A 23629-nucleotide genomic window follows, 5' to 3' on the forward strand; every position below is an offset into this window, starting at 1 on the left:
AGGTAAAGGCGACACCTGGTTCCACTGGAGCCAGAGCAAGGGGGCCGAGGAGCCAGGACAGAGTGTGGAGGAGATTGGAGCAGATCTACGGCAACTACAAGCTGAAAGCACTGGCTCAGCTGAGTCGGAGAACACCCAGACCCCAATAAAAGAGGCAGAATAATCCTCTGGTCTGTGGTCGAACGGTACAGGGAAGTCTAACCCTGTACCCCGAGAGGAATCAGCGACAAAAACACACTGTTAGCTGCAAAAGATGAAGTGCTAGTAACCTCTCCTCTAGGTCATAGAAGACCGTGCTGGACGAACACAATTCCCAGCCAGAAGTTGAAGACGAAATCACATCCGGAAGGAAAAAAGAAACTTTTGCAGCTATTATTGTAACTTGCGGGTGTTGCTGCATTCCATGCGCCAGAGCACTGTGTGTAAGAGTAATCACATCCACAATTGAGAAACAAGAGAGTGGGGGGAAGAATATGATGATGCCTCTCTTGGGTGCTACTGAACCAGATCCAGAGGAGGAGATGGAACTGGAAAGATGGTGTTAAGTGTGATCTCTTTTTTAGAGATCAAAAGGGGGATTGTGGAATTCACATGGGCTGGGATATTATGACTGATAGCTTGTGCTGTGTGCACCCTGTATGTAAGATGTTTTTCCCTGTGTAGTCTAAGTCATGCAAGTTCTCAGGCCAGCAGCTGTAGCCGCACCATAGACTGCAACTAACTGTTAGATAAGAGAAAGTGGGAGAAGGTACAAACCAAGGTCAGAGACTAACAGAGGTGCACTGAGAGAATAAGCTGTGGGAAAATACCTAATGTTGTGTGATCGGGTGTGGCTTTAACATATAATATGTGTCACCTTCTTGAAGACTCAGTTGTTTCTGTTCAGACAGAATCAGCTGTTTGGGAATCACCAAATGGAAGAGAAGAAGCTTGAGTATGTTGTCCACACACTCATGGGAGACTCTTATAGAGTCATTTGAGGGCCTCGTCTAGTTAACTCTTTACAGTTAAATCCCAATATCTTGCTGGATCACCAGGGAGACAAGTGTTACAGAAAGCATATAGATGCCATCTGCCTGGGCAGCCATGTGAAGCATGATAACTGTTTCACATGTGGAAAATACAAAACATAGTATTTCAAATCTGATCACAAGTAGTTATTAGACTGCTACTAAATACCACATCACTACTAACCAGTTACACGCTGCTGTCTGCTCCTGTAACCAACTTAGTAAATAATAATAATTCAGTTTACAGAGGAAGACACTGTCATCTGGCTGTACAAGTACGAAGCTGCACAAGGCCTGTTTTCTGCAAGCAGGGTGCTGATGTATAAAGGTGAAAGGAACAGAGTGTGAGGAAACTGGTTAGTGTGGTCTGTAAAGAAGGTGATGGTTTGAGAAGAAATTGATTTACTGCTGACAGGATTTGCATGTCTACATATACTAAAAAAATATTGTCACATTTTAAGAGAAATTAGCAAAGCTTTTTTACGATCGTAGTACAGCTTTTGTTGCATGTGGTTTCATTGCAGAGAGCTAAAGGCGAGTCCTCCTGTGGCTTTATGTTTGATACACAGTGTTTTCACCACGGTGGAAAAAGACGGGGGGGGGTTACAAGAAGACGTGTTCCTTGTGGCCAACACAGCCAGGACAGAAAGCTTCGGCTTTGTATTTTTCATATACACATTCACTATGTCAGACAATTATAAACTTAATAAAAGTCAGTATCCAGTTAAATAGATAAAAATGTCTTGTGGAAACATTTTCTACATTAGTGAATGTTTCTAAACTAGTGATGTGTACGTCACTTTCTCCTCCCTCCCTGTAGACTCTCCCTAATGTAGAGGCCCATCACTTCGTCAACATTACAGAGGCAATTAAGACAGTGTTCTCCACTTCATATCAGGTTTTATTTATAAAGGATTTGACTTTATTCTCACAGAGCTTTGATCTAACAGGCCTCGATCTTCAGCTCAGTTGTGCTCACACCACACTGTGCTTTCTCTTCCCGTCAAACAAGTGATGTGTACGTCGCTCACTCCTCCCTGCTTTCACACTCTCCTTATAAGGACATTTGACAGTCATCAGTGTCCTTTGCTGGCTCCTCCTCCATCAAACCACAAATGGGTTTTTGTTTTTCTTATCTTTAGATTACGATCAACGACAAACAATATAAATAAGACGGAGACTGAGAGCAGGAGAGAAAGAACCATGTGAGAATCAAAACTAGCACTACCACAAGCAATAAAATAATATATTTACCTTAATGTTGAATCTTTTTCACAAAATTAGATTTTGGACAGATTGATCTTAATTCCTCCCATCTGATACCCTACGCTTACTATACTGGATATTTGTTAGAGCAAGAATGAATTGCTGCTGTATGCACCTGTTGACCAAGTAAGGGGAGGATCCACCTCTTCTGCAGTGAAGGTAATGGTATCAATTGTAGAGATGCTTTAAGGTAAAGCCTAATGCAGGCCAGACAACCTTTGCCACAATTTGCCTGTTCCATATCTTTTAGATCTGAGACAAAATCTCATGTTGGCATCAAATTCAGTCGTGACTCCATAACAACATAAACAATGTTCAACATGGCTTCGAAGAAGGTGAAAATGGACCCTAGTGTCGTCTGGAGACAAGAGATGGAGGGGAGGCATTCTGGCATCTGGCACTTCTCTGGAATAATCTCGTAATCACTACCGAAATCTGAGATCACGTGTTGATGTGTTTGGACCTCCACAACCAACATGACATGACAAAAGCCTGTGACAAAACATGTATACAGTATATACAATACATCAGAGCTCATTCCACACTAGATTTGAATAAATGGTTTACAGTAACTCAGTATTCAAAATATTGTAAGGAGGATGATGATGATTTAGATTTTTGTAAATTTACACCAGCTTCTATTATTCTGTAGCTTCCATAATTTTGTGTATCAGTCGACCCTGTTGTGCATTATTGCCCATATAAAAACTGAGGCATGGCAATATGAAGTGACTATCACACTGACTGAAGACTGGTCTTAAAACTTCACTTTGTGCCATCTAAATTGTCCTTGGAATATTATTTATTACATGTGAGCCCAGATCAAACACTGTTTTCTTCTCCTGTTATGACATGTTGAGTCATATTGTGTTGTTTGTTTGTTTTTTGTCTTAACTCTCTCCTTTTACCTGCTGTTTGTGTTTTTGATCATATTGTTATACATTAAGCCAGGAGAGAGAAAACAGATGCTGGTATGTTCAGGATACCAGTTACTTTTTTCAGCCGTCATGTTTGTGCTATAGTGAAAATAATTCACTGACCAGCATTAGAAACTTGATAGATGAGAGTGTGACCTGAAACTATGGCTGAGTATGTTAATGCAGATGTGTATTCTGGAGAAGAAGTTTCTTGAAGTTTGAAGGCAGATGTTGATGTAGCTTGTGAAGGTAAAGTAGTTAAATACGTTTGTGTAAAGTACAGAGTGACTGACATCTTTTTCAAAGTAACATCACTCTTGGTTTTTGAAAACAGCAAGTTATTTGATATTTGTGTTCAAGGCTGAAATCTTATTGGTGGAGACTTTATTTATAAAAAATGTGAAGAAAAAAAAAACAATGGAGTAAACCAGCACCCTGTGGTGACAGACATTGTCTGTATGAGTGAAAAATAAAAAGTCTGATATTATTTAGTCAAACTCAAGTGGGCCAGCTTTCACAGTTTCTTTTTTTACTTTGCTACAAAGCTTTGTCTTTAAAGGCCTCGTGACTTTCATGTCAGTTGTGCTCAGACCACACTGTGCTGCCTCTTCCTGTGAAGTGATGTGTATCTCACTCACGCCTCCCTCCCCCTGACTGTCAAACTTACTCACAGGACAAGTCAAATGGTCTGCCATCAGTGTCCTTTGTGGCTCCTCCTCAACAAACATCAAATATGTCCTTGTTTCTCTTAGATGAAGATCGGAGGCAGACAAAATAAGAAAGACAGAGACTTTGGCTGAGAGTGAGAGTTTTATTTAGTGTGCTCCTCTCCTCGTGTGTCTTATATGTTTTACTTCCTGTCTTTGTTTGCTTTCCCTCCGGTTTAGATTGTTGGCCCCACCTTGTTTGCACCTGTGTCTCGTTGTCGCCCTTACCTCAGTGTAATTAGTCTGGGGCTTTTCGTTTGTTCATTGTCGCGTCGTTGTCCTTATCATGTGCATTTTGGTTGTGCTTTGTTCCCGTCTCATGCATCCCGGCTTTTGGTTTCCTGTAAGTTCTGTTGGACTGACTCTTAATTTCCTTGTACCTTGTCTGCACTGTGGACTTTTGTATTTTGCCTGCTCCCTGTCGGATTTTGTTTGCTTGTTGGACTTGTCCCCTGTTTTTTGACCGCTGCCTGCCTTAGGCCCGTGGTCGTTCCTTGCCGTTGGTTGCGGCCTCCGTGTTCTGCCTGCCCCGCTACACAAGCCAAGCCAGAACCTACACTCTCCGTCCACGGAGCCTCGCCGCTCTAGAAGAACTCAGTTCCCCCAGTATGTGCTTGCAGTATACCATAAAAACGGTTCCAACCTCATCCAAATACCACTTCCTTGCGTTCTGCATTTGGGTACTTAAATCGTGCAGATAACAGAGAGAGACAGAAAATGCAAACTGACCATGAATATAGGAACTTTATTAAAATGTCCTTCTGCTGGGTGGCAGCAGCTTAATATGATAAATCATCAGTCACACTCAGAGTAAATTGCATGAGTTTCCACTTCCCTATCTGATGCAGGCCTCCTGCTTCTTATTGCTGTTGAATACAAAGTCAGTGCTGCGTCCTTCAGACCTTGAGAGTCCAGATTCTGTTAAAAAGAATATTTAGTCTCTTATCTTTCCCTGCTGAACTTTTAGAGAAAAACAAAATAATTTTAATAAATAACTTAAAACAAATAAAATTTAATTATAACACTTGGTTCACCTCACGCTGTTGTGGATTCTGTTCTTCACTGGCAGCTGAATGACAGAGACAATACGTCGAATCAGGTGATAAATATGTAAATGTGTTTTCTTTGAACAAGTGAAAAAACAATAAACCAAATGCAACATAGAGTAGCTTTAAAAAAAGTACCTTTCTGAAGTTTCCTGTTTTTAACAACCAGACCAACGATGACCATTACGAGGAAAACAGTTAGACCGCCTGGGATCACACTCATCAACATTGTTATTCTGTCACACTCAGATAAAATAATCAGACTCTATTTTCCCTTCACTGGCTTGAGAACTGCTAACATTAAACTGACAAAAGTTAAGTTAGCCATACTGTTTTTATCTTAAGACGACTAGAAGTGAAACTGTACAATGAATGAAATCTTAGAGAATCTTACTTTTAGATTTTCTGTCAACATCATCATGAGATTCTTCACTGCCTTTTAACAAAATGAAGACACATTTAATCTTGATCTTACTTTGAAAAAACTGTGTCACGCTCCTTTGTTATGACAATGATTAAATAGCCACACATGTTCTAATAGGGCAATTATTAAATTAGCAAACACAGAAAGACATGGCAGAAGAATTGATACCACAGGATTTTATAATTACCTTCAACATTTAAATGTATCCCAATAAAAATTGTCCGTCCCGCTGTGTAAAATCCACAGAAATATAGACCAGAGTCAGAAAAATTCACTCTCTTAATTTTAAGAGAGACAGTGGAGGTGTTGGATCCCATTTCAAATGTTCCATTTTGAAATCCATCAAAGTGGTGAGGTTCGCTGGTAGAGCTGATCATAGTGGAAATGGAGCTGGCCTTGGTTCTGTTGACCACTCTGAACCATAATGCCAAAGAGTCAGATTCGGACGTCTTAGAGCACAGCAGTGTGGCTTCTTCACCAGGCTGGACATTCACAGTCTGAGACTCAGAAGCTGAGACAGAGATCCAGCCTGAAACAAACAGCAGACGACAAGAGACTTTTTTCAAGTAACATAAAGAGAAACAATACCTCATAATTAATGTAATAATAAGTAACTCATTTTAGTTCTGCTGGTTTAGAGAATTCAACAAAGTTGGCAAAGAAGTTGATGAGTTATTCAATGGCAGTACTTACTGAGGCTGCAGAGAATCAAAACTGTTATCAAGGTGAAGTTCATCATTGTGTGTATGACTGAAGCTCTGCGAAGTCGGTAATCAACTCTGACCAGGAAGGCTGCTCTCAATGTAAAGAGGCGGGGTGGTTTTTTTTTTTGTTTCTCTTCTTGTCCCTAAAACGGACCACATGCATGTTTGTTGAAGTGAACGTTTAGGTCAAGGAGTATGAGATAGTTATTCTTCAGGTTATTTGATAAAATATAATCTTGGTAATTTTCCAAAAGCAGTCCAAGGATATAGAAAATATATATCAGTGCATCTAGTACAAGCATCAAGTATAATCTTCTCATCCAAAAGAAAGTGAGGATATTTCATGCTTAAAGAAAGTGTCTGGACTGACTGACTGAGTAACAGCAAGCTGCACAAGTTGAGGTCATACTCATGTTAATGTTAAGACACAGCGAAGTGCTTCATGTCTAGTTGTACATCAGATACAGTTGGAAACAAGTGCTTCCAAACAGGTCCAGGGGGAAACAACATAAAGGCAACTGCAATCTTAAATCATCTGATGCATGAAACATGAATATTTTGTTATAGTCGCTTCATCCTTTCTACCGAACTTTTGTTAATGTGAGTGCATCTGAAACTTTGATAAATATTGTTCCTTTTTGCAAGTGATGATCTGAAAATTGGGTATTTCGAAGGTGGTCCTAAGATTTCTGATCCTGAAGATTTGGATTCAGATTTGGTAATCCAATTTTACCTATAATCTGGACAATATTAGGATTACAAGTACCTGGGAGTTCACTTGGATAATAAACTGGACTGGACCAAGAACACGCAAGCTGTTTACAGGAAGGGCCAGAGCTGCCTCTATTTTCTGAGGAGGCTGAGGTCCTTCAACATCTGCCGGACAATGCTGAAGATGTTTTATGAGTCTATGGTGGTCAGTGCTATCCTGTATGCTGTTGCATGCTGGGGCAGCAGGTTGAGGGTAGCGGACGCCAACAGACTCAACAAACTGATTCGTAAGGCCAGTGACATTGTGGGGGTGGAACTGGACTTTCTGGCGGTGGTATCCGAGAGGAGGATGCTGGCCAAACTACACGGCATCTTGGACAGTGTCTCCCACCCACTCCATGATGTGCTGGTCAAGCAAAGGAGCACCTTCAGCGGAAGACTCATCCCACCAAAAAGCACCACAGAGCGCCACAGGAAGTCATTCCTGCCTGTGGCCATCAAACTCTTTAACTCCTCCCTCTAAGCGTTAGTCTGTATGACCCTTAGCCACTAAACTGGACATTGATCATTACATCTCTGCCATACTTGAATAATTGTGCAATATTCTGTGTATTACCTCCATTACTGCTGTGCAATATCTTAATAATCTCAATAAGCTACACTTAACTCGACAGTACATGCACCACTACTTATTACTTATATTATTACATTGTATTATTATACTGTATTATCATCATCAACCGGTAAACCCACTTGGTACCTCACACTTATTTTATCTTATACTTATACCCACCTGGTACTTAATTTATTTTCTGACCTGTTTTTATAGTGTATTATATTATATTTTTTGCTAGTACTTTCTCCTGTGTGCACTGACGTACAGGCGAGCTGCTGTAACAAAGAGTTTCCCTTCGGGGATCAATAAAGTATTTCTGATTCTGATTCTGACAAAATGTGGCATTTGGGTATTTCAAAATTCAAGGCAGAGTTTAAAATGATTTCAAAATTGAGGATCATTTGGATCCCACCTCAGAGGTGGATGTGACATAGATTGACAAATAGCCTAGGCTTCTCTTTTCCAAGATATTGTTACCCAAGATGTTCATTACATTTAAATTCTAATTTGAATGTGCCCGACAAATGTGAAAGGGTTTTAGTTCTAACAGAACCAACATTAGCCCAGTCTGAAAGTCAAGAGAGCAGCAAACAAGACTGTCCTTTCACTGTGTTTGCAGTGTAATAAAATCATCTGGCACCAGAATGGAAGTCCTCATTCAATGTATGTGTAACACACTTCATTGAGTGTAAATCATTTTGACTTACTGAGTGCTATATTAACGGGAAAATTTATTTGAAAATCAGTGTGTTGTAAGCCGACCTCATCGGGTATCAATCCAACAATTATCACCTATGTATTGGCTGTATGCTTACACATTCCTCATTCCTAATACACTGTGGTAAATGTGGGCAGATTGAATCTCAGACCACCATTTCTGTTCAAAGAGGGGTTTTCTTTTTTTCAAGAAGCCATTTTTGTGAGTTCCCGGTCCATTTTTCACATTTGAGAATGACTCCCGGATGAGAGCCAATATATCTACAATAGATCAGCAGAAATGTTAAAACAATCAATTGATTACAGAATGGAAATACCTGTTAAATTGCACTGATAGCAGTCACACACAAAACACCCCAACAATTAAGAAAGCCATATGCAAAACAGGAAATGGCCAATATAGCCTGGTGGCAAAGGATGGACAGTCTTAATAAATGGTGCTGGAGCTATTTGATAACCAAACCACAGACCCTTTTACAGCCGACATCATATGCATGCTCATGTTGGCAACCACAGTAGCATTCTGCCCCAGCCATCCAGACAAGTTAGCAAGCTTTAAACATTGAATTAAAACTTTTACCAGCATCAAAATGTCTGGTTTTTGCATGTTCGGTTGTCAGAATCGATATTCCAACAGCGGACTCAAGTTCTACAGAATTCCGACAGGATCATGGCTGCAAGTTATTAAACATGTTGACTGCCACTAAACTGAGGACACGATCAAAAATGCTGTCATTTATATCAGGTAAGGTTATCTATCTACTCTTTTATTTCACTGGAAAGCCTGGTTTACATAAACAATTGTCGGTCAAATGTAGACTAATATTCTAATGTGGCTAAAGTTTGGTAACCAGTGTTAGCTGGTATTAGATTTGGCTAGTAAACAATGGGGTGTGTGTGTGTGTGTGTGTTTAATTTTCAGGTGAGGTGTCAATGGACTTGAGTAGTCCTGATTTTGTGCCTTCTGTGTTTGTACACAAAACAAAGTCAGAAACCCCAGGCAAAGATGGATAGGTACGAATAATTAGGCCTGCCGCCTCTTAATCGTTTTTAAATTTAAAATAAAGCAACTATGAGTATCATAGTTGCTTTATTTTAAATTTAAAAACGATTAAGAGGAGGAGCCTATGGCGGAAAAACCTAAGAAGTCCAAGAAAAGTTTCTGATACTCCAGATAAAAAAGAAACTCGGCATTCAGAGGAAGAACTACTGTCAAAAAATGAAAGCAATCGATGGTGAGGACAAACACAGATAACTATTGGTGTCGCTTTTCCTCATTGGAGAGCCTGAGAGAAGGGACTGAGGGCAGACACGGATGATGCGTTACTGCTCTTGGACAGGTTGGTATTTGTAAAATATTTGGAGTAGGCTATGTAGCTATTACGTTTACTGTACAAAATAATGCTAGAAGGGTTGAGACAAAATTTTTGCACTCCAGCTTTAAAACTGTTGTCTCATTTATATATCTTCTGGGCAGAAACCATTCTTGGTCATAGCAGATTGTCTTTGTTTCCCACTTGCTTTTTTCCCACTTTCCCACTAACTTTAAAAATCTACCCAACCCTAACCCCCACCATCTAGTGAGTTTGTATTTCTAACATTCCTCCTGTAACACATTTTCTGAACCTGAGTGACTGAAATGTCTTGGGTCTGTGAGCTGGCCATCCAGGAATGTGATACAGTATGTGGTGTGACAGTCCTGAATCAGGGCTACATTTTAAGTTGCCCTCTGAGTCCAGAATCTAGTTGCAGCATAAATATACATGTTGGAAATACAGCGGGGCTGGGTTCTGTTGACCAGTCTGAACCAGATTACCTGAGTTGAAGAAGCGGAAAAGTTGCAGCACAACAGCGTCACTTCTTCACCAGACTGGACCTCCACAGTCTGAGATTCAGAAACTGAGACAAAGAGCCAGCCTGAAACAAAGAGCAGAGAGATTTAGTTATCAGCTGATAATGCAACAAACGGATAACAATGCCCCTAAACAATTGTAGTAGCAACTTAACACTAGAACGGCCACAACGGTCATTTTGACCGTTTTGAAATTTATATGTGCAATAACTTTGTTGAATAAAAAAAATACACTCTTGCTGGCACCTGACTTTTCCTAAAAGTGTTTGTATTTTTATTTACAATAGGTTTTATATAAATTACACAAAAGGCAAAGAAAATATGATTACCTATTTCGGCCATACACGGTCATATTGACCGCAGTGAATTTCGAGCTATTCTTTTGTTCTATTGTGCTGGCCCCACAGCACACGAAGCGCAACATCGGAGATGCGCTCACAGCCTTCTTGTGTGTGTTTGTGACAATTTTGGGTGGCTGTGGATGTCATTTCAAAATACATGCTGAACGGGGCTCCGTTTCTGGGAAAAGAGGAGACGCTGAGCAGAGGTCAGCTCGTGGGAGAGAGTGTGGAGCTGAAACTGGGGAGCCATTCCTGGGGAAGGGAAGAAATATTACCAGATAATTTCTTCACTTCTCTCAAACTGGCCACCGCTTTACAGGCCAAGAAGACCAGCCTGGTTAGCACCCTGTGGAAAACTAAGCGTGAGTCGCCCCCCTCCTCAAAAGAGCAAGCGGAGCTGTTCAGCACAAAAAGGTGTTAAATGTGAAGATGCGACGCTCACCATCTACCAGGGAAAGCCGAGGAAGAATGTATGTATTCTGAGCTCCGTGCACACAAGCGTGGGCATCACCGATGGGCTGAAGGCAAAGCGGGAGTCGGTGACACTGGTGTGAATATAGCGTATGCAATAATTCCGGTTTACTATATGCAATGATATGAATATTGATAAATGTAAAATTTTACTTTTTTAAATGTATATTTTGGTGTTATTTGTTTTTTTAAAAGATATCCTAACACAATAAATGCATTAATCTCCCATTTGGGTAATTTATCATTAGAGATTATAGAGTTTGGAATTTAGTGGTCAAAATGACCGCTTACGGCAATTCTAGTAAGTTTGGAATTCTGGCACCTCTAGTGTTAATTCAGTTTTGCCTGTGGTTATTAAACTAAACACAAGTTAGCCATGGATATTTTGAGACTAATTCAATGCCAGTACTTACTGAGGCTGCAGAGAAGTAAAGCTGTTATCCTAGTAAAGCTCATCATTATGCGTATGATCTTCGTACTGCAATGGAGCTTAAAATCTCTGCGTTCCAGGAAGGAACTCAACTGCATATAGAACCAGGCCTTTATTTGAAACTGGCTTAGAGACATGCCTTTATTACCAATTTCCCCTGTTTTCCCTACTCAATTTGATAACATTTTAGAAAACCTCTCCTTGTTTGTTGATTTGCTATTGTTTCAATTTGCTGTCAATGCTGTTTGTTGCAATGCATACTCAAAATGTCCTCTATGTTGATAAATTCAGGATAGTTTACATGTCTGTCAGTACAACAATAAAGTCATGCCATACTCTGTTCCCATGAGTTTTTGTCTTTAACAGCAGGACTGTTTCACTAACCAATTAATTCCAGTTGGTTGTACTTTGCCACTTATTGTACTTTAAGTTACTGTCACTGAACTCAACACTTTGGTATTGTGCTTTCCATTCAGCCTTTCACAATCGTCATGGCCGCTCAGTTTGACAAGTCTCTTGTAATATCACCTTCTTGAAGACTTAGCTGTTTGGGGATCACCAAATGGAAGAGTAGAAGCCTGAGTATGTTGTCCAAACACTAATGTGAGGCTCTTATGTCAGCCTGTATTTTGAATGGGCTTCAGTTTACAATTAAATCCCAATATCTTCAGAGATCACCAGAGAGACAGATGCTGTCTCCCTGGGCAGCCATGTGAAGCACGATAACTGTTTCACATGTGGAAAATATAAAACATATAAATATAAACCAGTTACATGCTGTTGTCTGCTCCTGTAACCAACTCAGTAAACAGCTCTCAACATTTTTAATAATAATAGATAAGACGTTCAAAATGGCCCCTGTTTTTTTTTTCAAATTCTATATCTGTTTAGCTGTACTGTAAAAGAGTGAAATGAGTGTGGGGAAATTGGTTAGTGTGGTGTGTATATAAGGTGACAATTTGAGAAGAGATGGATTTACTCCTGATAGGATTCTAACTAATTGCATTTCTACATATACATCAAACATGTCTTCACATTTTAAAAGAAAGTAGTTATGCTTTTGTGTGAAAGCTTTTGTGTTAAAGTAGTACAGTTTTTGTTGCATGTGGTTTTATTGCAGAGAGCTGAAGGCCAGTCCTCCTGCGGCTTTCGGTTTGGCTGATACACATAGCGTTTACACCACAGTGGAAAATGAGACTTGTTGCTTGCCCACATGTGCATGAAAGCTACAGGACAGAAAGCTACAGCTTTTTATTTTAATATACACAGTAACTATGTCAGACAAGTATAAAATTAATAAAACTCAGTATAGTCAAATAGAGAAAAATACAGTCTTGTGGAAATATGTTTTACATTTGTGAATGTTGTCTCCTAAACCTTAATACAAATGTAGCCTCATGACTCATGATCTTCAGCTCAGATGTGTACTTCGCTCACTCCTCCCTGCTTGCAGACTCTCCCTATAAGGACATTTGACAGTCATCAGTGTCCTTTGCTGGCTCCTCCTCCAACAAACCACAAACAGGTTTTAGTTTTTCTTATCTTTAGATTACAATCAACGACAAACAATATAAATAAGACAGAGACTGAGAGCAGGAGAGAAAGAACCATGTGAGAATCAAAACTAGCACTGCCACTAGCAAGAAAATAATATATTTACCTTAATGTTGAATCTTTTTCACAAAATTAGATCTTAGACAAATTGGTCTTAATGTCTCCCATCTGATACCCTATGCTTGCTATACTGGATATTTGCTGGAGCAAAAATGTATTGATGCTGTTGTATGCACCTGTTGACAAATTAAAGGAACACCCACCTCTTCTGCAGACAGGCATTTGTATTTATCTGACTTCTTGCCGGATATAAATCAGTACTGATGGAAGTAATGATATGAAAGTAATGATATCACTAGTAGTGACCGTTGAAGCTTAAGTCTAATGCAGGCTACATGACATTCGCCACAATTTGCCTGTTCCATTTTTTTTAAACTCTCATGTTTGCATGGAATTCAGTGGTTACTCCAAAACAACATAAACAGTGTTCAACATGGCTTCTAAGAAGGTGAAAATGGACCCTAGTGTCGTCTGGACACAAGAGATGGAGAGGAAGCATTCTAGAATCTGGCACATCTCTCCAACTGGAATAATCTCGTAATCACTACCGGAATCTGAGATCACATGCTGATGGTGCCTTGTAATGTAAACAATACATCAGTTCATTCCACAAATAAATGGCTTACTGTAACTCAGTCTTCAAAAAATTGTCAAGAAGATGATGATTTTTGGAAATTTTACACCTCTGTAGCTTCTGTAGCTTCCATTATTTTTGTATCAGTCGACCCTGTTGCGCATTGTTGCTCACATAACAACCGAGGCATGGCAATATGAAGTGACTGTCTATCACACTCACTGAAAACTGGTCTTAAAACTTCACTTTGTGCCATCTAAGTTGTCCTTGGACTATTATTCATTACATGTGAGTCCACAGAGGTCAAACACTGTTGTCTTCTCCTGTTATGACATGTTGAGTCATACTGGGACTTTCTCTTTTACCTGCTGTTTGTGTTATCACAAGGAGCGAGATCAGAAATTCTCAGAAACTGCTCCTGTAAATCGATCTGATGCACAGTGGGGGTTGTAATAGTAAGACTAACTTTGGTCTTCTTAACACAAGGTCCCTCCCTAACAAATCCTTTATCTGTCTTGACATCATCACTTAAAATAATATTTCTTTCTTTCAGATAACTGAGACCTGGCTCAGTGAAGGTCACTCTGATTCCCCTGATTGAATCCACACCACCTAATTTTTTTTTAATAAATCTAGATCCTCAGGTAGAGGTGGGGGGCTGGCAGTCATCTATAAAAAATATTGCACATATGTTTATGTGCATATCTGTGGTAAAGCATGTGTACAGAGTACATGTGCATGTGTACATTTATATATATACACGCCTGTGTGTGTGTATGTGTGTACATATTTATGTGCCTTTACGTATATACATATTTGCTTTTATTCAATTAAATTTGATTTTATTTATACAGCACCAATTCCTAACAGAAGTTAACTCATTGTACTTTTCCTATAGAGCAGGTCTAGACCGTACTCTTTATAATATTATTCTATTCTTTTATCACCTTTTATTATATTAATACCATATTGTCATTGATATGTTTTGTGCTGCTCAGTTTTAATTGTTATTTTATTTTTATTATTATTTCATTTACCTTGCTTTTACTGTCTTGTGAAACACTTTGTAACATCTGTTTTTCACATTTTTTCCAGTCTGTACAAATACAAAGGCTTATACTATTTAGTCAAAACCAATTAGGTCTGTTTCTTTTTTTTACTTTGCTGCAAAGCTTTCACTTTAAAGGCCTCGTAACTTTCGTCGGTTGTGCTCAGACCGCACTGTGCTGTCTCTTCCTGTTCAGTGATTTTTACCTCACTCACTCCTCCTGCCCCCTGACAGACCATTTGACTCTTCCTGTGAGTAAGCTTGCCAGTCATCAGTGTCCTTTGTGGCTCCTCCTCATGAAACATCAAAAATGTCCTTATTCCTCTCAGATGAAGATGGGACATGAGGCAGACAAAATACGAAAGACAGAGACTTTGGCTGAGAGAGAGACCGAAAACAGAAGAAAGAAATTAAAAACTGACCATGAATACAGGAACTTTATTAAAAAACATGTTGCCATTGACTCTTTCTTCCACTCATTACCCACATGTTTTTGCATGTTGGTAATTAAAATGAAAAATCATCAGTTACACAGTTGCAATTGATTCCTGAGTTTAATAGTTATTTTATTATTTTCATTATTACTTCATTTATCTTGCTTCTATTGTCTTGCGATGCACTTTCTAACATCTGTTTTGAAAAATGCTATATAAATAAAATGTATTAGTTTTTTATTATTCCATCATTATTTATTTTCTTTACAATTTTTCCAGTCTGTACAAATACAGAGGCTGATAGTATTCAGTCAAAACCAAGTAGGTCTGTTTCTTTTTATACTTTGCTACAAAGCTTTGACTTTAAAGGCCTCGTGATTTTCATGTCAGTTGTGCTCAGACCGCACTGTGCACAGGTTGCTTCCTGAGTCTATCTGCTGGCAACATAAATAACACGAGTTTCCATTTCTCTCTCTGATGCAGGCCTCCTGTTTCTTATCGTCTTTGGAAGGAACCGCAACATTGCAGAGTTCAGGTCATCAGAGCTCAGATTCTGTAAATCAAAATATTTAGGGTCACATACTGTATCTCATACACTGTAGCTGAGTTTGCCAAAAATCCATAAAATTGGTGGATTTGTGGGTTGCACAGCAAAGCAATCATTTAAACTAAGTATAGTGTTAACCATAGTTTAGCGTAGTCTAATTTAAATGCTAAAACATGATTTTTAATTTCACAAGTTAAATTCAAACAAAGAAAAACTCTGTTTAATGATTCAAACTTAGGTTTTTCAAACAACAAAAGGATATAAGTCAGATTGTATGACAAAAGCCCATTAACAGAAATGGAATTGCTACGCCTTTAGTGGTTTTATATATATACCCAATGGCCAGAATAAAATGTATCAATTGTACGTTTCAGCAAACCACAGATAACGTGCAATCTGTAACATTTAATCTCTACGTTTCAAACACTGTGGCTAAAGTCTGGTTAGGTTTAGATATGATACGTATTAGATACATTAAAACGTACAGACTGCACCTATCTGTGATTAGTAGAAATGTTCAATTGACAAGAACAAATTCTGGCAGTTGGGCTGATATGCTGAATTTTCTTTTTCTTAACAAAATATCTTCTGGTTGAGCTGATGGAGCATTTTGATGTGTTTCTAGCAAAGTCATTAAATTTGCTAAAAAAATGCAGTTACTCTCAAGTTAATGAATGTCAATTGTCCGTTTGACGTTTGAAGATGTTAGCTGAAATTACAGTTTATAAGTATGAATTAATGGGGATATTTTTTACTTGAGGTTAAAGAGCACTGTTATGACTGCCTTTCTGAATTTGCTGTTTGATGCCACCTGCAGCAGCTCAGGACAAAGATCATTAACAGACTGTGTTTAAATGCAACTTTAAAACCAAAATATACAGTTTATATAAATAAATTGTGGGTTCACCTTGTTTCTTTCTGGCTGCGGTTCTTCATTCACAGCTAAATGGAAAAAGACAAACGCCTGATTAGTTAATTATTACTGACCATATACTTTGCTTTGGATTTGTCCATCATGTTGGTACAATTTACAAGAGGATGGGTAAAAATCTACTGTACCTGTCTGAAGTTTCCTGATTTTAACAGCCAGAACAATGACGATTATAGTGAGGAAAACAGCCAGACCACCCAGGATCACGCTCAGTAGGTTTTTCATTCCATCAGGCTCCTCTACAAGAAATATTATAGAATTACACTCAATTACACAATCTGGTGGATTTAGACATGGTTAAGATTGAAATGACTGACTCTATGGTAACTTGCACAATCTAATAAATCTTAAGAGAGGAAAGGAGAACCTTACTTTCAGCCTTAAAATCCACTTCATCAGATTCACCATTACCTTTAAACAAAGATGGAGGTTAAATCATTTGACACATATTGGTTTCTTGTTTGTCTTTATGCTGTTTTCATACTACTGTGACAATACATTAGAGATATACTGTAAATATGATGAGAAAAAGAGATCTTTAAAAGAGGTAAGGCTTAACTACAATCTTACCTTGAACATTTAAATATGTTGCACTGGCAATGACTGTATGTTTGTTTATGTAAAATCCACAGAAATACAGTCCAGAGTCAGATAAATCCACTCGCTTGATTTTAAGAAAAACTGTGGTGACGTTGGCGCTCATTGCAAATTTTCCATTTTGAAATCCATCACAGAATGAAGCTTCGCTACCAGACTCGTACATAGAGGAGATACAGCTGGGCTTGGTTCTGTTGATCAGTCTGAACCAATCTGTCTGAGTTGGATGTTTGGAAATGTTGGAGCACAGCAGTGTGACATCTTCACCAGGCTGGACCTCCACAGTCTGAGACTCAGAAACTGAGACAGAGATCCAGCCTGAAACAAACAGCAGAGACAACAAGAGATTTATTCCTGAGCATATAATGCAACAGTTACTGTAATAAGGCAACAACAACAATTAATTCAGTTCTAATTTGCCAGTTTGAATTCTGGTAGGTTACTGGTTACATGGTGCTGCGAAAAATCAAGTGCCATTACTTACTGAGACTGTAGAGAAGTAAAGCTGTTATCAAGGTAAATCTCCTCATTGTGCATTTAATCGTGTCACTGCAAGGTTAGTTTGTACCACTGAGCTCTTATAAAGGGGTTTGGAGAGGCGTGGTGTCTTTTGTTTTTTATCTTTCCGCTCACACTGACCTGCCAATGCAATGCCTTTGCATATATTTCCAACAACATAAACCCTGAAAATATGACTTCACAGGAAAAGGTGCTAGGAGACTCAAAATCTTGTGATACTACGTTATATCTGTGTCAGATGCAGTTTGAGACAAAAGTTGCCACAAAGAATTGCAGAGGCATAAAGAACGACTCCCCAGCGACTCCTGCAGTTTTATACAGCAATCCTTGAAAACATCCTCACCTAATCCATAACAGTCTGGTATGACATATGAAATATGACAAGAAAACAAAACAAGGAACCTGTGGCGTTATATCTTTATGCTTGACGCTTGATCCAGTGTTAGGGTTCATTCTAAAGGTGATCAGTAGAACTGATATCATGTACCCTATGATCATCTATAAGGACCAGCTCCCATATAATAATGTTGTTAAAGGGTTCATTCACTCTGCTTTTGTGTTGATACTCAAATCTGCCCTTTGGACACCCATGACATGCCTTTACAAATTTATGTACCATTCTCAACTTATTTTAAGCCCTGTCAGTTGCTTCTCCATTTACATGAAAAGCAATTGTGGAAACTTGAGCTGTGGTTACATGTGCCTTTTTATGTAACAGCACATTACGAAACAGACTGAGGCACATGGTTTCTATTTCTCAAGTCACTGGATTTAAATCTGTAATATGTGTAATATAGCAGTTGAGCCTTTCTTAGATTCCAACTAATCATATCAACAGTACAGATGCTTTATGGTAAATGGTTAAAATCCACATTGTCAATATCTTAAAGAAGAAGATGACAATTTTCATTTTTGGCATTCTACATCTCTGCAATATCCATTAATTAGTTTATCAGGAAACCCAGTGGTGCATTATTGCTCATACCAACAGAAGATTGGTAAATTGTTCTCTAACAATTCTGAAAACTGGTCATAACTTTGTGCCATCCAAGTTGTCCTTAGTCTCCACAAAGCCTTAACACTGTTGTCTGCTCCTGGCAAGTCATAAAATGCGTTTCCGTTCACCTGTGCATTTTCAATATGTGTACAAACATGGTGGAAACACCAGGAATTTGGAAACAGAGGTGGAAAAGAGTATTGCAAAAAACAAAGTGCGACTACGTGAAATGGAAACTGACTTAGTGAACAAATCATGATGTAAGTGAAGCATGTGACTTAAACATCACTCATCCCTGAAAAGATGCCTATCATATTTAGGGATATGCATTGGCAGGGAAAACAATGACAATTCCTGGCCAAAAGCGCCATGGACACTGTCCAAAGAAAGGGCATGACTCATAAACACATGAAGCTAGAATCTTCAAACCACTTCTAGCACAATCCAAACAAATGTGTGCAACTTTCTATGCTGAATATATAATTCGCTATTATTGTTTGCAGTGCTGTTTTCAATAAAATAAATAAAAACTCAAGTTCTAGTTTTTTGTATAGAAGTCTTTATTGAGTGACATATATCATTGTCTGAAGTTGTTCTGATTCTGGGAATGATGAAATGTAATGATACTGTAAAAAAACTACAACATAATATATATAATTTAAAAGGCAAAACACAAAGATATGCAAAAACGGAAAGGTCTTAATGTGGCACAACACTGCTACTAACTAGCAGCAGGGTAAGAATACGCAAAATTCGATCAAACTGCTGAAAGTCTGAGAGCTGGTCAAAATAACACCGCTATAATCTTCATGTGTGGCGTTGTGACGTTATAGCTTGCTGTTTTTCAACAGCTGAACAACTTCTTGGCACTAAACAAACATTTTGATGTCTTCCAGTCAGGATTTCGACCACACCACAGCACTGAGACTGCTCTTGTTAAGGTCTTCAATGACAAACACTTAAACACAGACTGTGGCAGAATTTCAGTTTAAGTATTACTGGATCTCAGTGCTGCATTTGATACGGTCGACCACAACATATTAGTAGAACTACTGGAAAACTGCGTGGGACTTTCTGGCACAGTACTAAACTGGTTTGAATCCTAGGTCAGGGACTACTTTGTGTCTATTGGTAACTACACATCTGAGCAGACAAAAATGACCACCAAATTACCAAGGGACTATAATCCCATACAAGTGCTGAGTAAGTGAATTGAACAAATCAACAATTAAAAGTTAGCACTCAGCTTCAGTAATGTTAAAAACCACAAACCAGGCCAGAAATCTAGGTGTAGTCATGAACTCAGACCTGAATTTCAATAGCCACATTACACTAAGACCAAAAAAGTGGATCACATCACTCCAGGTCTGAGGTCTTTACACTGGCTACCTGTCAAATAAGTGATTTGAATACAGCTGTAGGTTTATAAAGCACTGAATGGTTTAGGGCCAAAATACATTTCTGATCTTGTGCTACATTATGAACCATCCAGACCTCTCAGGTCGTCTGGGACTGGTCTGCTCTCAGAAAACTCTCAATTCTTTTAAATCAAGGCTGAAGACGTTTCTGTTTGCCGCTGCCTTTTATTAAATCAAATAATGATTCATTTCTTACACTGCACTGTAACTTTTACTCTCCTGTTTTTTTCTTTTTATGGGAGCAGTATTCTTGTACTCTGAGAATAGCAATGCCTTTGATGTTTGTGCTCATGGCTGACGTCTTCCTGTGGACTTTATTTTTGACTTATACAGACAATGTCTGTCACCACAGGGGGTTGGTTCTAAATACAGCAGCTATTTACACCGTGTATGCTGACTGATAGGCAATGTTTAGTTAGCTAGCGTTAGCTGTAACATTATTCTCTGTAACATCGCTGATGCCATGTCATCTATGTTTTGTTGTTCACATCCCAAAGTTAATCCAGCCAGCGGTGGGAAAAAAAAAAAAAACTCGAAAGGCATCATGTATCAAGTTATCCCACAACAATCAAGCAGCCATGACAGTGATCTCTCTCTACGACTAATAACATGATCAACATCTTCTTCATAATCATTCAAGGCGTTGTCTGTCAGGAAGATCGTCCATGAGTGTAACAGTGGGATAGAATAACTTGTGAAGCCTGGCTGTATGTGTGCGGTTTGTGTGTTAACAGAGTCTCTAAACACCATGTAGTGGTCAGAAATTGGAATCAGAATCAGAAATAAATGTAAAAAATGGTTTTGGTCACTGAAAAAACAATATATAAAAGCTGAAAGAAAACAACAACACTGTGGTTAGTGCACTTTGGTTTTGCATTGCTGCTAGAACCATTTAAGGCAATGCAAAGGCAGAGTGCAGTTAACTACATGTTTGGAGTCAAAGGTCAAATCAGCCGTCATGGTTTTTGGGCATAAAAATTACCTCATGAATACATGTACAATTAGTGCAATATCACGTATATACCTATAACCCATTTGGCTGGCCAGTTAAATATTTTAAAGCAATGTTTCTGTTTTACCCTTTGCGTAGTTACTGCAGTTAGGCTTTCTATGGGCCTCACTTCTACCTCCACAGACACTTTGAGTGAGAAAATATATGAACATTATTGAAAATGTATTTTTTGCCAGTGAGTCCTTCCACCTGACCCACACACAAAAACAAAACAGTAGATTAATATGATAAATCATCAGCTTCCACTCTGAGCTGCAGTTCCAGTTGTTTCCTGAATCTATCTGGTGGCAGCATACACAACATTTGGCTCCAGCTCTCTCTCCGGTGCAGGCCTGCGGTGTCTTTTTGCTTTTGCCTGGAAACTTAGAGCTGCGTAGTTCAGGTCATCTGAGCCCAGATTCTGTAAATCAGTCATTTTATTATTCAAAATGTTTGCACTTTAAATTCAAACCAAGAAAAACTGATGTTTTAAATCGACGTTGTTCAAATGACAATAGCATATAGGCCAGATTGGCTCACATTCTGAGTAAGCCAGATACTAGCTAAATTTAGCTAGAAAATGCTGTTGTTTTTCAAGTTAATGACCTCAACTGTTTGAAGATGTTAGCTGAAATTACAGTTTAAAAGTATGAATTAATGGGGATATTTTTTACTTGAGGTTAAAGAGCACTGTTATGACTGCCTTTCTGAATTTGCTGTTTGATGCCACCTGCAGCAGCTCAGGACAAAGATCATTAACAGACTGTGTTTAAATGCAACTTTAAAACCACAATATACAGTTTATATAAATAAATTGTGGGTTCACCTTGTTTCTTTCTTGCTGCAGTTCTTCATTCACAGCTAAATGGCAAAAGACAAACGTCTGATTAGTTAATTATTACTTACTATACGCTTTACTTTAGATTTGTCCATCATGTTGACACAATTTACAAGAGGCTGGGTAAAAATCTACTGTACCTGTCTGAAGTTTCCTGATTTTAACAGCCAGAACAATGACGATTATAGTGAGGAAAACAGCCAGACCACCCAGGATCACGCTCAGTAGGTTTTTCATTCCATCAGGCTCCTCTACAAGAAATATTATAGAATTACACTCAGTTTTTTAATCTGGTGGCTTTAGACATGGTTAAGATTGAAATGACTGACTCTATGGTAACTTGCACAATGTAACAAATCTTAAGAGAGGAAAGGAGAACCTTACTTTCAGTCTTAAAATCGACTTCATCATCAGATTCACCATTACCTTTAAACAAAGATGGAGGTTAAATCATTTGACACATTTGTAGAAAAGGTTTCAGTCGTAGTCATCTGGACACTGTCCGGAAGTCATTCTCAATTGTGAAAAAATTTCCAGTTCCCGTCCAATTTTTTCACAATTGAGAATGACTTCCAGATGGGAGCCGAAACGTCTTGATTCTGAAAACAGTGTCCAGATGACTACGACTGAAACCTTTTCTACGATAGAACACTCCTGGACGAATGAGGGACTACACCGTCTTATTTTGAAGCATTTGACACATATTGGTTTCTTGTTTGTCTTTATGCTGTTTTCATACTACTGTGACAATACATTAGAGATATACCGTAAATATGATGAGAAAAAGAGATCTTTAAAAGAGGTAAGGCTTAACAACAATCTTACCTTGAACATTTAAATATGTTGCACTGGCAATGACTGTATGTGTGTTTCTGTAAAATCCACAGAAATACAGTCCAGAGTCAGATAAATCCACTCGCTTGATTTTAAGAAAAACTGTGGTGACGTTGGCGCTCATTTCGAATTTTCCCTCTTGATATCCATCACAGAATAAAGCTTCGCTACCAGACTCGTACATAGAGGAGATACAGCTGGGCTTGGTTCTGTTGAGCATTCTGAACCATTCTGTCTGAGTTGGATGTTTGGAAATGTTGGAGCACAGCAGTGTGACATCTTCACCTGGCTGGACCTCTACAGTCTGAGACTCAGAAACTGAGACAGAGACAGAGATCCAGCCTGTAACAAACAGCAGACCACAAGAGATTTACTCCTCAGCTGATAAAGCAACAACAATACCTCTAAATGAGTTCAATACTAACTCATTTGCAAGTTTTAAAAAAGTTTATAAATAAAGGTGGGTTACTAGATAACAAAGAGAATAGAATTGTATTTTCTGCTCAGAATAATTCAGTGCCTGTACTTACTGAGGCTGCAGAGAAGAAAAGCTGTTATTAAGGTGAAGCTCCTCATTGTGCGTAAACTGTGTCATAGCAAGTGCACTTATATCAGGCTTTCATTGGAAAGGGGCGGGTATTGAATAGTTCAAGCAAAGAAGCTCAAACCTTTCACCACCAAATATCTGTACCTGATGTCATTTGAGACAAAACATGCCTCAAAGAATTTCAGATAAGTAATAATTCCTCTGTCTCTCTTACAGTTTTATACAGCCACCATGGAAGGTGTCCTCAACCTTATCTGTAACAGTCTGATACAACAGATCAGATATTCAGACATTCATAAATCACATGCAAGTTTGTTGTTATTCAGCTATATTCAAGTATGCAGTTGAACAAAATGTTGTTCCTCTCCGTGGACAAGGTGCACAGAAAAGCAACACAATAATACAGACAAAACAGTTACCAAATAAGCAAGTCCCTGTGTAATGTAAAAACAAAAACAAATGTACAACTGCACATCATAAATGCATCATTAGATAATAAAATAAAAAAAACGTATGTATTAGCTTAAG

At 38.6% G+C, this 23629-nt stretch overlaps 1 protein-coding gene, 1 long non-coding RNA gene and 1 gene segment (V, D, J or C); 1 reads left to right on the top strand and 2 right to left on the bottom strand.

Moving 5' to 3' along the window:
• Nucleotides 1-1910: 1910 nt before the first annotated feature.
• LOC122869834 lies at nt 1911-4928 on the top strand. Its single transcript, XR_006376425.1, has 2 exons — nt 1911-2435; nt 2527-4928. It is a non-coding gene; the product is annotated as an uncharacterized LOC122869834 (long non-coding RNA).
• LOC122869818 lies at nt 4705-6949 on the bottom strand. The segment is given in 6 exon segments: nt 4705-4818; nt 4935-4969; nt 5085-5098; nt 5341-5382; nt 5558-5899; nt 6064-6949. Coding segments are annotated over 6 exon segments (501 nt in total).
• Nucleotides 6950-19015: 12066 nt separating this feature from the next.
• On the bottom strand, nt 19016-23242 carry LOC122869816. Of its 3 annotated transcripts, XM_044183147.1 has the most exons (7): nt 23085-23242; nt 22737-22896; nt 22546-22592; nt 22105-22146; nt 21861-21971; nt 21709-21743; nt 19024-21303 (listed from the first exon to the last, which is right to left on the bottom strand). In XM_044183147.1, the coding sequence occupies exons 1-7, from the start codon at nt 23128-23130 to the stop codon at nt 21181-21183; spliced, it is 564 nt and encodes a 187-aa protein (XP_044039082.1). In that variant the 5' UTR covers nt 23131-23242; the 3' UTR covers nt 19024-21180. The 3 variants fall into 3 exon arrangements, with proteins under 3 accessions (XP_044039080.1, XP_044039082.1, XP_044039081.1); XM_044183145.1 differs by having other exon boundaries at nt 19016-21303; nt 22546-22896; XM_044183146.1 differs by having other exon boundaries at nt 22546-22872.
• Between the last annotated feature and the right edge of the window lie 387 nt (nt 23243-23629).

The sequence above is a fragment of the Siniperca chuatsi genome, linkage group LG22 (assembly GCF_020085105.1).
Source record: "Siniperca chuatsi isolate FFG_IHB_CAS linkage group LG22, ASM2008510v1, whole genome shotgun sequence".
Classification (NCBI taxonomy): Eukaryota; Metazoa; Chordata; class Actinopteri; order Centrarchiformes; family Sinipercidae; genus Siniperca; species Siniperca chuatsi.